At 42.9% G+C, this 13,366-nt stretch overlaps 1 protein-coding gene across 2 annotated transcripts in view; it reads left to right on the top strand.

Moving 5' to 3' along the window:
* The window catches only part of PTPN14 (protein tyrosine phosphatase non-receptor type 14), a 103,596-nt gene extending 90,665 nt beyond the window's left edge, over positions 1 to 12,931 (top strand). The window contains exons 15-18 of one of the 2 annotated variants that reach the window (XM_077811948.1): positions 3,137 to 3,265; positions 4,592 to 4,826; positions 7,131 to 7,294; positions 12,803 to 12,931. In XM_077811948.1, coding sequence (XP_077668074.1) covers positions 3,137 to 3,265; positions 4,592 to 4,826; positions 7,131 to 7,294; positions 12,803 to 12,931 — 657 coding nt within the window. Of the gene's footprint in view, positions 1 to 3,136; positions 3,266 to 4,591; positions 4,827 to 7,130; positions 7,299 to 12,802 lie in introns of both variants that reach the window. The other variant, XM_077811949.1, reaches the window with a different exon arrangement.
* The last annotated feature ends 435 nt before the right edge of the window (positions 12,932 to 13,366 follow it).

Raw genomic sequence — 13,366 nt, forward strand, 5'->3', positions numbered from 1 at the left:
TTTGTTCAATATCTTCATAAATGATCTGGAGGATGGTGTGGATTGCACTCTCAGCAAATTTGCGGATGACACTAAACTGGGAGGAGTGGTAGATACACTGGAAGGCAAGGATAGGATACAGAGGGACCTAGACAAATTGGAGGATTGGGCCAAAAGAAATCTGATGAGGTTCAATAAGGAAAAGTGCAGGGTCCTGCACTTAGGATGGAAGAATCCAATGCACCGCTACAGACTAGGGACCGAATGGCTAGGCAGCAGTTCTGCAGAAAAGGACCTGGGGTGACAGTGGACGAGAAGCTGGATATGAGTCAACAGTGTGCCCTTGTTGCCAAGAAGGCCAATGGCATTTTGGGATGTATAAGTAGGGGCATAGCGAGCAGATCGAGGGACGTGATCGTCCCCCTCTATTCGACATTGGTGAGGCCTCATCTGGAGTACTGTGTCCAGTTTTGGGCCCCACACTACAAGAAGGATGTGGAGAAATTGGAGAGAGTCCAGCGACGGGCAACAAAAATGATTAGGTGTCTGGAACACATGACTTATGAGGAGAGGCTGAGGGAACTGGGATTGTTTAGTCTGCAGAAGAGAAGAATGAGGGGGAATTTGATAGCTGCTTTCAACTACCTGAGAGGTGGTTCCAGAGAGGATGGTTCTAGACTATTCTCAGTGGTAGAAGAGGACAGGACAAGGAGTAATGGTCTCAAGTTGCAGTGGGGGAGGTTTAGGTTGGATATTAGGAAAAACTTTTTCACTAGGAGGGTGGTGAAACACTGGAATGCGTTACCTAGGGAGGTGGTAGAATCTCCTTCCTTAGAAGTTTTTAAGGTCAGGCTTGACAAAGGCCTGGCTGGGATGATTTAATTGGGGATTGGTCCTGCTTTGAGCAGGGGGTTGGACTAGATGACCTCCTGAGGTCCCTTCCAACCCTGATATTCTATGATCTCCGATGCCTCGGACCTGGGGTGGGGAGCCCACCTGGTCAACCTCAGCACTCAAGGTCGTTGATCGAGTCACGATCATTCCCTACACATCAACATCACAGATCACCTATCTAGGACATCTGTAGGGTGGTGACCAATCGTCTGTTCACACTTTCACGTCCCATTACGTGCTGACCCAGCAGGCCTGGCACGATGGTAATAACAAAATGTTTTTTAAGTACATCAGAAGCAGGAAGCCTGCTAACCAACCAGTGGGGCCCCAGGACGATTGAGTTACAAAAGGAGCACTTAAAGATGATAAAGTCATTGCAGAGAAGGTAAACGAATTCTTTGCTTTAGTCTTCACGGCTGACGATGTTAGGGAGATTCCCAAACCTGAGCCATCTTTTGTAGGTGACAAATCTGAGGAATTGTCACAGATTGAAGTGTCACTAGAGGAGGTTTTGGAATTAATTGAGAAACTTAACTGTAACAAGTCACCGGGACCAGATGGCTTTCACCCAAGAGTTCTGAAAGAACTCAAATGTGAAATTGCGGAACTATTAACTATGGTTTGTAACCTGTCCTTTAAATCAGCTACTGTACCCCATGACTGGAAGATAGTTAATGTAATGCACACTGGAAAAAATAACCAACTATCCATACAATATGATGGGGGCTAATTTAGCTACAACAAATCAGGAGAAAGATCTTGGAGTCATCATGGGTAGTTCTCTGAAGATATCCACACAGTGTGCAGCGGCAGTCAAAAAAGCAAACGGGATGCTAGGAATCATTAAAAAAGGGATAGAGAATAAAACGGAGAATATTGTATTGCCCGTATATAAATCCATGGTACACCCACATCTTCAATATTGCGTACAGATGTGGTCCCCTCATCTCAAAAAAGATATACTGGCATTAGAAAAGGTTCAGAGAAGGGCAACTAAAATGACAAGGGGTTTGGAACAGGTCCCATATGAGAGATTAAAGAGGCTAGGACTTTTCAGCTTGGAGGAGACTAAGTGGGTTATGATAGAGGTATATAAAATCATGAGTGGTGTGGAGAAGGTGAATAAGGAAAAGTCATTTACTTGTTCCCATAATATAAAAACTAGGGGCCACCAAATGAAATTAATGGGCAGCAGGTTTAAAACAAATAAAAGGAAGTTCTTCTTCACACAGTGCACAGTCAACCTGTGGAACTCCTTGCCTGAGGAGGTTGTGAAGGCTAGGACTATAACAGGATTTAAAAGAGAAGTGGATAAATTCATGGAGGCTAAGTCCATTAATGGCTGTTAGCCAGGATGGGTAAGGAATGGTGTCCCTAGCCTCTGTTTGTCAGAGGGTGGAGATGGATGTCAGGAGAGATCACTGATCATTACCTGTTCGGTTTACTCCCTTTGGGGCACCTGGTATTGGCCACTGTCGGTAGACAGGATACTGGGCTGGATGGACTTTTGGTCTGACTCAGTATGGCCATTCTTCTGTTCTTATGATGCTGGCTTTGGTAAAGCAGTGCTGCACGCTGCTAGACTGTGAACTCCGAGCCCACCTCAGAGGATACTGCTTGTGAGTCACCTAGAATGGAATCGCCATGAGCAAGCACTTGAAGAAGAAAAAACAGTTACCTAACTTTTCATAACTGTTGTTTTTCGAGATGTTACTCATGTCCATTCTATTACTCACCCTCCTACCCCTCTGTTGGAGTTGCCGGCAAGAAGGAACTGAGAGCGTGTAGGGTCGACGGCGCCTAATATACCAACTCATAAGCTCAAGGGATGCTACAGCCGACCCTACAAATACTGCTAAGGCACAAATCTCCAACGACTGTGCACGTGGGCATGAAGCCACCTAGAACGGAATAGACATGAGCAACACATCTCAAAGAACAACCGTTTTTCTGGCTTCTCTAAAATTTGCTTTTTGGTCCCTGCTGTAAACTGGCCCTGCGGATGTCTGTGTTTAACATGCCAGCTGTATAAAATCTTGTGGCTGTTTTTTTGTTTGCTCAGGCCCTTGTGCTCAGGGTGATAAGAGAGGAGTTGTATGCACCCAAGGTTAATTTTTTGCTGATTTGCTGTAATTGTAGGATGGATTAGTGTGGAAACTTAAGAGTAAAAGGTTTTATAATCTTCATTTACGTTTAAAAATAGTATTAGCACAGGCACTGCAGAAAACTCTGGCATTAACTGTATTTTTTTCCTGACTCCTAGGTTACTGTAGGTGGGGAGGAATGGCACTATATAGCCACACAAGGACCTTTGCCACACACATGCCATGACTTCTGGCAGATGGTGTGGGAGCAGGGGGTGAATGTTATAGCCATGGTCACAGCTGAAGAGGTACGTAAAATTACATAGAGCAATTCTTTCTGAATGTGAGCAGCTCTACCATTGTCACTGCTTCCCATTCCAATAATCTGTTTTTCTTTAGCAGCCCTTTTATTTTCTCCTTTTATTCCCCTTGAACACGTGTCTGGAGATAATCTACTGCTGTGACCTTGTGTTTTATAGCTCTCTAGTATTTAGCTTGTCATTTACTAAAATAAAAAACAACAACCTCCAAGCTTTAGTTCAGTTGTAAGACTTTGGTTTGCCAAACAAAGCAAAAATGTTTCCATTGGAATGAGTACCCTGAACTGCTCTTGGTTAAAAAGACATTTATTCCCAGCCCATCCAAGGCCAGTTCTGCATACTGTCATCCTTATCGCTGAAAAGGGACCAGAAGCTGTTGTTCCTGGAGAAGTGTCCATTTAAAAAAAAACCTTTTTATTCCTATGCCAAGCAAAACAATTATTTTTATTGTAATCCAAGAACTGTGTGCTATGTTATAAAAACTGGCACACGTTGCTAACTAACACTACATCCAGCTTTGAACCCTCCTGCCTTATCAGAACATAGGAATTAAAATACCACATTAGCCCAGTGTTCTGTCTAGTCCACTTTCGCATCTCTGACATAAACCAGTATCAGATTGTCAGAGGTTAGAGAGACAAATCCTTTTAATGGACAGTTATGAAATAACCTACCTATGGGGAAGTTTCTTCCTCACCTATTGCAGTCAGAAGTTGATGTATGCCCTGAAGGATGAGAGTTTTTTCCTTAGGTTTTTTTTTTTAGTCTCTTTAATGCAGGCCTGTCGACAGCAATTCCGGGTGATGAATCCGTCACATCCAGGACCGACCGCTGTGGCCAATCGCACTGGCCCGCGGGGCTCCCCAAAGCGCGGGGCTCACAGTGGTCATGTGTGCCTAGTAGCCCTGCAGCCTGCCTGTATGATTTAAAAGGGCCCGGGGCTCCTGGGCCCTTTTTAAATTGCCCGGACCCCTGGGCAATTGCCCCCTTTGCCTACCCCTGTCGGCGGGCCTGCTGTAATGTAACTGTGGATGTTCTCATTAACCATATAAATGTTCAAGCCTTGAGCTTTCTAAACTCTTGGACTAAATGATATTTTGTGGCATTGAGGTTCCACAGGTTAACTATATGTTTTGTAAAATGTGGCATTTTACATTTAATGCCATTCAGTTTCTTGGGAAGCCCCTTGTTCTTCTCTTACAAGAGAAGATAAATAGAAGTACCCAGTTTAGCTGAACAAGTGGTTCTGTTTGTGAGAATTATAATTGCGACACTACAAGAAGAATCATTTTAATTTTGCTTTTTGTGGTTCAGGAAGGAGGAAGAAGCAAGAGTCATCGCTACTGGCCTAAGCTTGGCTCTAAGCACAGCTCAACCACGTATGGGAAGTTTAAGGTGACAACTAAGTTCCGCACGGATTCTGGATGCTATGCTACTACGGGGCTGAAGGTCAAGCATCTTTTGTCTGGGCAGGAGAGGACAGTGTGGCACTTGCAATATACTGACTGGCCTGATCATGGTTGCCCAGAAGAAGTCCAAGGATTTTTATGTAAGATTCCTTAATTAATGCACACATTTATGGTCCATGAACATTTTTAAGAACCAAGGGAGCATTGCACGCTTTATAGCTTCTGTCAGCCGAACTCATTGCACATGCCAGGGGCTCCTGGCTTCCCTCTATTCCAGCCGATAAGCTCCCTATATGCCATCCTCCAAGCTCCCTGTATTTCAGGGGCTCCCTGTAACTTCCCCCCTTCTCCCCACTGCCAGTGGCTTTGTGTGCTCCTTTCCCCTCCATTTCCACTTCACCCCCATCCCAGGGTTTGTGTGCCCTTCTCATTCCAGGGCCCCCATTCTTTCCCTCAAGGCAGGCACTCTGTGTGCACCCCCTCCCCCATATTTTCCCTGTCCCCAGGGCTATGTCTACCCCTTTCCTCCCCTGCTAGGGGCTGTGTGTGTCCCCTGTCTTTCGAATATGGTCCTCAGTTCTCCCCGACCAGAGGTTCTGTGTCCTCACTTCCTCCCTCCTCCATATCAAGGACCCCCATTTCCCATGCTCCCCATTGTTGTTTATCTGGGAGATAAGTCACTTAGGGTGTCAATATGTTTAACTCTACTGGGAGAATGAGCAGAGATGAGATAGAGTATTATTATGTTGGAAGGTGTTAATGGCTGCCATCAACTGGCTATTTGATCTGTATGTGTCCCCCATTTTTCCCTCTGTCAGTTCTCCATTTTTCTCCAAAATCAATGGGGTTCTAGCCATGGGTGCATAGAACGTTCCCTGACATTTTGGAATTGACTGGATGTGGCGTTCAAAAGTTATTGTGTTACATATAGACAGACAAATACAGAAATATCATCAAGTTGAGTGTAAGGCCTTCACAAGCTTGGCCAGCCAAGAAGGAGATCAGATAGGGGAGGTAGGGTCATAAAAATAATAGGATATGCCTAATTGTTAGTCAGTTGGGGGCAGTAATCTTAACTCCCTACCTGCCTAGGAAGTGTTTTAATTATTGGGCTGTACATGGTTGAAGTGTGGGAGGCTTGGGTGAGAGGAAAAATTCTCAACCGTTGTATTGACTTTTATTAATTCAGTACTGTTCCTTACTACTTTATTACTAATAAACACTTAATACACTAGTAATGCTACCGTAATGACCCTAAGGAATGCACACCCCTTTTATTTAACTTTACAACTGGAGGGAATAATACGCAAATAGAATTTTCAGCTTTGCCAAAGAAGTGACTCAGGGTATTATGGGTTAGTAATGGAGTTTTCAGCCACCACTTTAAGTTGGGCTACTCTATTTCTCATTGTATTTCCAAGCTTCTTTTTTGAAAGGACAGTCTTCCAACATTCAACCGCAGCAATTGGGAAGTTGTAAAAATTGGAATCCAGCTGTCCATAGAGACAGCTGGATACAGAGGTCATGGTTCACCACTGCTGTACACCTAATGGAATCACTTCCACTTGTGCAAAGTAGGTGTAAAATGCCACCTTTCTGATTCTGATGGCATTTTACACCCAGTTTGCACAGGTGGGAAGGACTCCACAGGGTGCAATGTAATGGTGAATTAGGTCCAGAGACTTCATTTCTGCGGGTCACACAATTCCTGCTGGAATAACCGTGGGAGAGACCCATAAGTCTCTGACACTAAGTCAGAACCTGAGTGTCCTAGTTTGCATTGTGTTTACCCAACCATCTGAGCCACTGGGATATCTGAAATGTTTATACTTTTAATAAGCAAAAAACCACTATTTTGGAGAGCGTTAGAGCTAGACAAGAGGACTTTCTGAGATCCTTACACTTTGCAGTAGTGATTACAGGAAAGCCACAGAGAACTGTGTCCAAAAAAAATCCTAATACCTGCTGAAAAATAAACAAAAAAGTAGAGACCTGGTTGACATTCTCACTCAGTCTACAAGGGAAGGAAAGAAAAGGGCAGATGGATGCTCACTTCCCATCCGCTACTGGCTCTGGCAGGCAGTACTTTCAAGGGGACTTAGCTGTTGTTTTTGATCCCAGCCTGTTAATAGCAGGAATTGCTGTAAGTAATGTCTAGAATCATCTGCTTTGGGGAACTGGGGATTTGCAGAGGGGAAAACAGAATTTAATTTTTTTAAAAGAACTATTTAATTTAAGGGACCAAACTCCCAAGTAATAATTGAAACCCAGCTGGTACTCGCTGGATTCAGTGCTGCTCAGTGCACAGTGGCCAAATAATTAGTGTCTTGTAGGAACTGTAAATTATTGTCACTTAAAAAGAAAACTGACTTTCTCATCAATTTTTCAACTTTTATGTGAAGCCATACAGGATTTTACAGCATAATTTGCATTTTATCTTACAGCCTATTTGGAGGAGATACAGTCAGTACGTCGCCATACCAACAGCGTGTTGGATGCTAGCAACAATTGCAACCCGCCAATTGTGGTTCACTGCAGTGCAGGTGTGGGGAGGACAGGGGTGGTTATCCTAACAGAACTGATGATTGGCTGCTTGGAACATAATGAAGTAAGTAAACTTCCCCCTTAATAATTGCTTTTCTCTTAGCTGGTCCACTGAGTCATTTACTACATTTGTGTTGGGGGAATCTAGTCATAAAATATCATCTATCTCATTGTGTTAGTGTACCCAGACACAGTGGACAGAGATTTGTCACCAGCTACCATGTGTACCTTGACTATTTTGTAGGTATTGTTGGTTTTTATTTTTATTATTTTAATATAGCACTGCAGAGATAGGACACTTGCCCCAAAGAGTTTACAATCTAATTTAAGATGGGTCAGTACCTGTGTCTTAATTAGTCAATCTGGAGACAGAACTATGTAAAAGAGCAGCTTGAGAGCTGTTGGAGAAGTGTGCTGGCTTCCAAACTGGTTTGAGCTATTGATTTAGTTCTCTAGCTTCTGTCTTCAGCATGTTCTCGTTCTCTCTCCCTCTCCCTCTCTCACATTCATTGTCTTTGGCTTCTAGACTGGAACAAAGCTCAGCTGCGACTCAAAAATAACAGGAAAAAAAGGTTGACGGGCCACAGCCAGTATTATGAGACCTATTATGCAGGCTGGCACTCTAACAGACTATCAACAACATAAAAGTTACAGTGTGTAACGACTTGTTGTTCTGCTATGTTCTTTGTCATTGGGGAACAGTGCAGCAAAAACACTACGTCCTGAAGAAAAATATGATGTTGGTGTACAATGCCAACCTCAGGAAAACAGCTATTGAAATGTAGGGGCTTCCTTCATCAAGTGGACTGCTGGAAGACTTTAATGCCTTGTATAGATATTAAAGGTGAAAGAATGCAGCAGATGTTACAAATAGACACACATCATCATGGTTTCACCTGTACCCCACAGCAATCCCTTATCTATTTGTTGAAATAGAGAATCTGATACCCATGTGTGGAGGGGTGAGAAGTGAAAAAATGCTATCGCTTAAGAATGTGTGCCTATTGGCACAGAGGGACAAGTGCCAGTGGACTTTTCTCCTCATCATTTGTTCAGCACTGATGATGTACCTTTCTCTCTCTCTCTCCCCCACATTCCCAAAATCTTCCAAAGGCTGGTAATTGCTGGCTAGTTAACCAAAATAAAAGGAAATGCCTGGCTGTGTGGTACTGCAGAGTATACCACACAGTAGTTGCAGGGTGATCATTTAGAGGTACTGGAATAAATTCAGCCCTACTGTAACTGCTCTGACCGCAACTGAGTGACACTAAGGATGAATTTATTTTCATAGCACAATTTAAACATTTTTTTTTTTGTTGTTTAACTTTGCACTGATCTCGTTTCAGCCTCACTCCTCCTTAATCCTTTTCCCCTACACCCTCCCAGAGAGAGGGATTCAAGCTGAGGTTTGACTCATGGCTCTTGAGCTAGCTGAAGGCTGGGAGTGCTGCAGAGATGATAGCGTGCTCAGTCGTTTGTCGTGAAGAGGCATTTCATATCACTCTATAGAAACCCCTCATACTAGTGCTGCTGTGGACAAATATTAAATAACAATCATGCAACCCTTCTGGCCATCTTGGTATGTCTTTGGCTTACAGAGGGAGCCAGTTCTTCTGTGAGAAGAACGATTTGGCGTGAGTCTGAGCCTTTGGTAATGGAGCCCATAATACGTTGGGTGCGGAGGACGGTTCTTAGGGCTCTGAGGAATGCTCAGCAAAGCACTCAGCGAATATAGAGCTCTTGACAGCGGGGAGCATCTCTGTTGACTTTAATCAAACTCCCCTTTCTCCTGAGTATTGGCATAATTAATGGCGACATATTAATGCCAGTTTTTTAGTGTGTTTTTTTCTTCAAGACTTTGTAGCTCAAGAAAATGGGTTTAAACAGATTTACAGTAAATGAGTAGTTCAGTTTTTAGGGTTCACCCCCCCCCCCCCCCCCCAGTTGAGCTATGTGTTTTCAAGAGAATCAGGATGGATACTTATGGTGATCATCACATACTGTAGGGATAAAAACTTTTTTCATATACAAGAACATTACCCCTATTGTAAATGACCTGTGCTTTTTTTCTATTTATTTTGGAGCGGAATTATTTCTATTGGCTCAGAAATAAAACTGCCAATTTCTTTACACTCCATACAATACCCCTTTAAAACGCTTTGCAGCCTTGGGAATTACGGAATTTCTCACAACCCACCTGGTAAATAGATAAGTTGTTATCCCCATTTTCCAGATGAGGAAACTAACACACACACACACAGATTAACCATCTTGCCAGTGGTCATACAGGAAGTTGGTGGGAGCGCTGGTAATAAAACCAGATCTCTTGTTTCTCAGCTCTGAGCTTTAACTACAACAACATTATCAATTGCTCTGCAGATTTTTTAACTGTAGCTTCTATGCTTTTGCTGGTGGAACATAGCCTGTAGTTCTCACTACCGCTGAGAGTGTGAACTTTCCATGTCTTACTCTATAGATAGTAACCTTTCAAATCAACAATGCACAGTTTCTAGACACATTGTACTATAGTCATCAGAAAAGTCAGATCCCAGTATACCTGAATCTAGCACTGACCTGGCACCCTAACATGAACGAGTGATCCTTGCTGAAGTGCCCCTTATGTGAGAAAGATGTTTGTAGTGTGGAAGGCAAAGCTAGTAATTGTTTTAATTCTGTATCTTACTAAATATCACCTTTTATTAAGCATTATTAATCTCTTGTTGACAGATACACTCTGGCGGCTTTTGAATCCAAAGATTCCCCCATTCCTGGAATAAAGTGGTTAAGTAAGCTCTCCTGAGATAGGTCGGGGATGGCCTGTTGTACATCCTTGTAAGGCTGACTATAAATATAGAAGTTACATGTGTGTGATAGGCTTAGTGTTACACACACACAAAATAGCTCTGAGATTAATCAAAGCCTGACCCGTGTTGTGATGACACAGAAAGTGACTGATTACCAAATGTTGTTGGCCTAGTAGAAATCAACAAACTGTCAAATGCTGAGCCTGGAATTTGGGTTGTGCAGGCTCAAACTGGCTTGCTGCCTTTTTTTTTTTGTCTTGTCGTTGTTCAGGCAAGTTCTGACATGGCTTGGCTCAACATGACCTAATTGCTTTTCTAACCATCAAATTCCATGCTGAGGCATTCTGTGGTTTAGTTGTGTAAACCCAAAACAGGAGCTTATGCTCTCATCTACACGGATTTGAAAATAAAATAAAAATCCTCATCACCATTTCTACCCTTCTTGGTACTTATGGGCCATCTATAACTACCCTCCAGTTGCCAACCCTCCAGGATTGTCATGTGATGAAACGTCCAGGAATACGTCTAACCAAAACTGGCATCCATGTCTCCTGTAACAGCTCATTTGTGGAATGGCATAAATATAGCTCCGCGTTTAAAGTTGTGATCACTGGTGTTCCCTGTAAACTGCACAGCCGTGCAGCAATCTTGTATATAGGTACTGCCATTCTCCTCTTCTCTGTGGTGGCTCCAGCAGGGATGTGGTGTAGCCCTTTAAGAACCTGTTTTGCTCGCCCCCGTCCCGCCCATGACAGAACATGGGCAGGCGCGCCGCTGGGAGAGTGGAATCGCCTCTGATCTCAGGGGTACGCTAGCTTGGAGGAGGCGGTTGTAGCTCCGGGGTGCCCCTTGTGCAGGAGCTTTGGTGAGGGGCCTGACTGGGCTCTGCAGTGTACTCACACGTGCACCCATGCACGCACACAATGCCCTCTTTGCACACCGCTCACCACACACACAGCCCCCCTGCACATACCCACACAAACCTCCCATACACATCCCTCACCTCAAGTGTGAGCTTTGCCTAAGGACAAAAATATAGTGTCCAGTGCATGTTGTAACCTGCTCAGTACAAAACAAACATACACAAATTGTAGCGGGAACATTGGTGATCATGTCAGTTTGGGCTTATTTAATTAAAACTAGGGGCCTCCATCGTTTTACGTAAAGGCACAGAAATGTAAATGAGAAAGTGAAAATTATTTTTTAAATAATTTTCACTTTCTAGAAACAAGTCCCATAATGCATGGAAACCACAAATGTTTCCTAATACAGAAAGCCTCTGGTGGCTAAAGGCCGAACCAATTATATCCCTGTCCCTTTGCCGTAACCTCATTCTCATAATGCTGCTGACTTCAGCCAAAAGATTTTGTTCGTTCCAACTTGTGCTTCTGGAATGAAAAGTATAGTATAGCATTGCTTTAGCGAGACATGGGTTTTCCTCTTTCGGCATGTAAGAGACCACACACAACTGTTGTTCCAGGAACCTGGAACAGGGTCCATAGTAATGTGGAGGTTGAATGCAAACCTCTTGGCTGTTGTCTTCTTGAGGGTTCTTGTTAGTTTTATTCCCAAAATCATCCACATTCCACCCAAATTTGATGCTTCCCCCTCCCCCGTTTGTTAATGAAAATAGTTTACATCAGAAATTATGAACTTGAGGTTATGGAAAGAATTATTTACACCAAAGGAATGAATTCCTCGGGTCTTTAAGTTTCCTGTGTGAATAGTATTTTGGTCCCTCAATTTGGGCCTTGGTAGTTTTGAGAGCTGTAGCTCAATGATTTTTGAACTACTCCTCACATACCTGTTCTCACAAGTTACCTACGTTGTTTTTTCTTCTTTTGCTCTCTCAATGCAGACAATACAATGCTAATGCTTCATATATTTTCTAGTGAATTCTAATGCTTCATCTTGCAAGCCTCTCTGTGTTTCACACAATCTGGTTCATGTCCTGGCTTTGACAATTAAAGAAGGTCAGAGCATCTCTGTCAAGTGTCAAGTTTCTGGGTCTTGTGGATGTTGCTAGTGACTTTCCTCTTTTTTGGCGAGGAATTGGGTGGCCTGAAAAGAGGGAGCAATAGCTGCATCATACTGTCATGATATATTTGCCAAACCTTCTGTTCTGGCAGGAACCCAATGTTGTTTGGACTATTGATTGCTTCCCCTGATTTGTAGAACCTTAATGTCCTTCCTCTATAAGTAAAATTGACCATGAATCAGAGTGCAAATGGCTACCATGCCTGCATGCACAGTGGATGGCAGAGGGGAGCTGACCCAAGAAATTAAATTTTGATTATTGAAATTCTCCATTTTCCCAGCATATGATTTGTCAGGTAACGCGACAAAATTGGTTAATTTTTGACAAGCTGAGTGTGGCTATATTTAACAAGAAGCCTCCAGGTAGGATTTTAAGAGATTGCTCAGTTTCCTGAATAACCTTTTACTATACATTCAATTAGTGGTACTATATGAGGTAACAGTGATACATAGCTGGAAGACACCAGGTGTTCAATGTTAAACCCATTGATGTTTATGTTAAAATTACCACTGACTTCCGTGGAAGCAGGATTGGAACCTTGGTATCCTTTCATATTGTGTGTATATATATTCCTTGCTATAATGCGGAAGGCAAGGCCAAAACAAACTGTGGTGATTCACTATAAATGAGTTATCTTTGTTCTTTCCTTATACTTAGTCAACGGAGGGTTCTGGTGATGTTGGGTTTAATTAACACACAGACTCACATCTTTGTCACCTTCACTTTCCAGAAAGTGGATGTTCCGGTGATGCTGAGACACCTGCGGGAGCAGAGAATGTTTATGATTCAGACCATCGCTCAGTACAAATTTGTCTATCGAGTGCTCATCCAGTTCCTACAAAACTCTAGACTCATTTAATCTCCTTAGAGATCCCAGACGCAGTATTTGTGGATTGGACTGAACCTTATTGGCAAGATAGACACATTCTTTTGACAATGTGTCTTTTTCATGGTGTGCAAATATTGCACTTGCTCAAGTTGCCTCAAAAGTAAGGAGTCCTTGTTCTTCAGGAGAGAGTGCCACAAATTATTTTGTACAAGGTAATTTATTTTTCATGGAATAACTTGTGAATTTCTTGAACTTGTAAAACTTGTGGTGAGGTTTGGATTGACATAACTGATCTGCATTGCCATGTGTCCATAGGGAAGGTCATCCTCTCCAGGGGTGTTCTGTTGACCTGTATTCTGTTATATGGTTTATGAAACGAACAGGTCTTCAGGGAATGGCTTTTTTCCAGTAAAAACATTTTAGAGCCAGTTTTGTGGCTTTTACCATGAAAACAAGACCTGCTAA

This window comes from Eretmochelys imbricata, chromosome 3 (assembly GCF_965152235.1).
Source record: "Eretmochelys imbricata isolate rEreImb1 chromosome 3, rEreImb1.hap1, whole genome shotgun sequence".
In the NCBI taxonomy this organism is placed as follows: domain Eukaryota; kingdom Metazoa; phylum Chordata; order Testudines; family Cheloniidae; genus Eretmochelys; species Eretmochelys imbricata.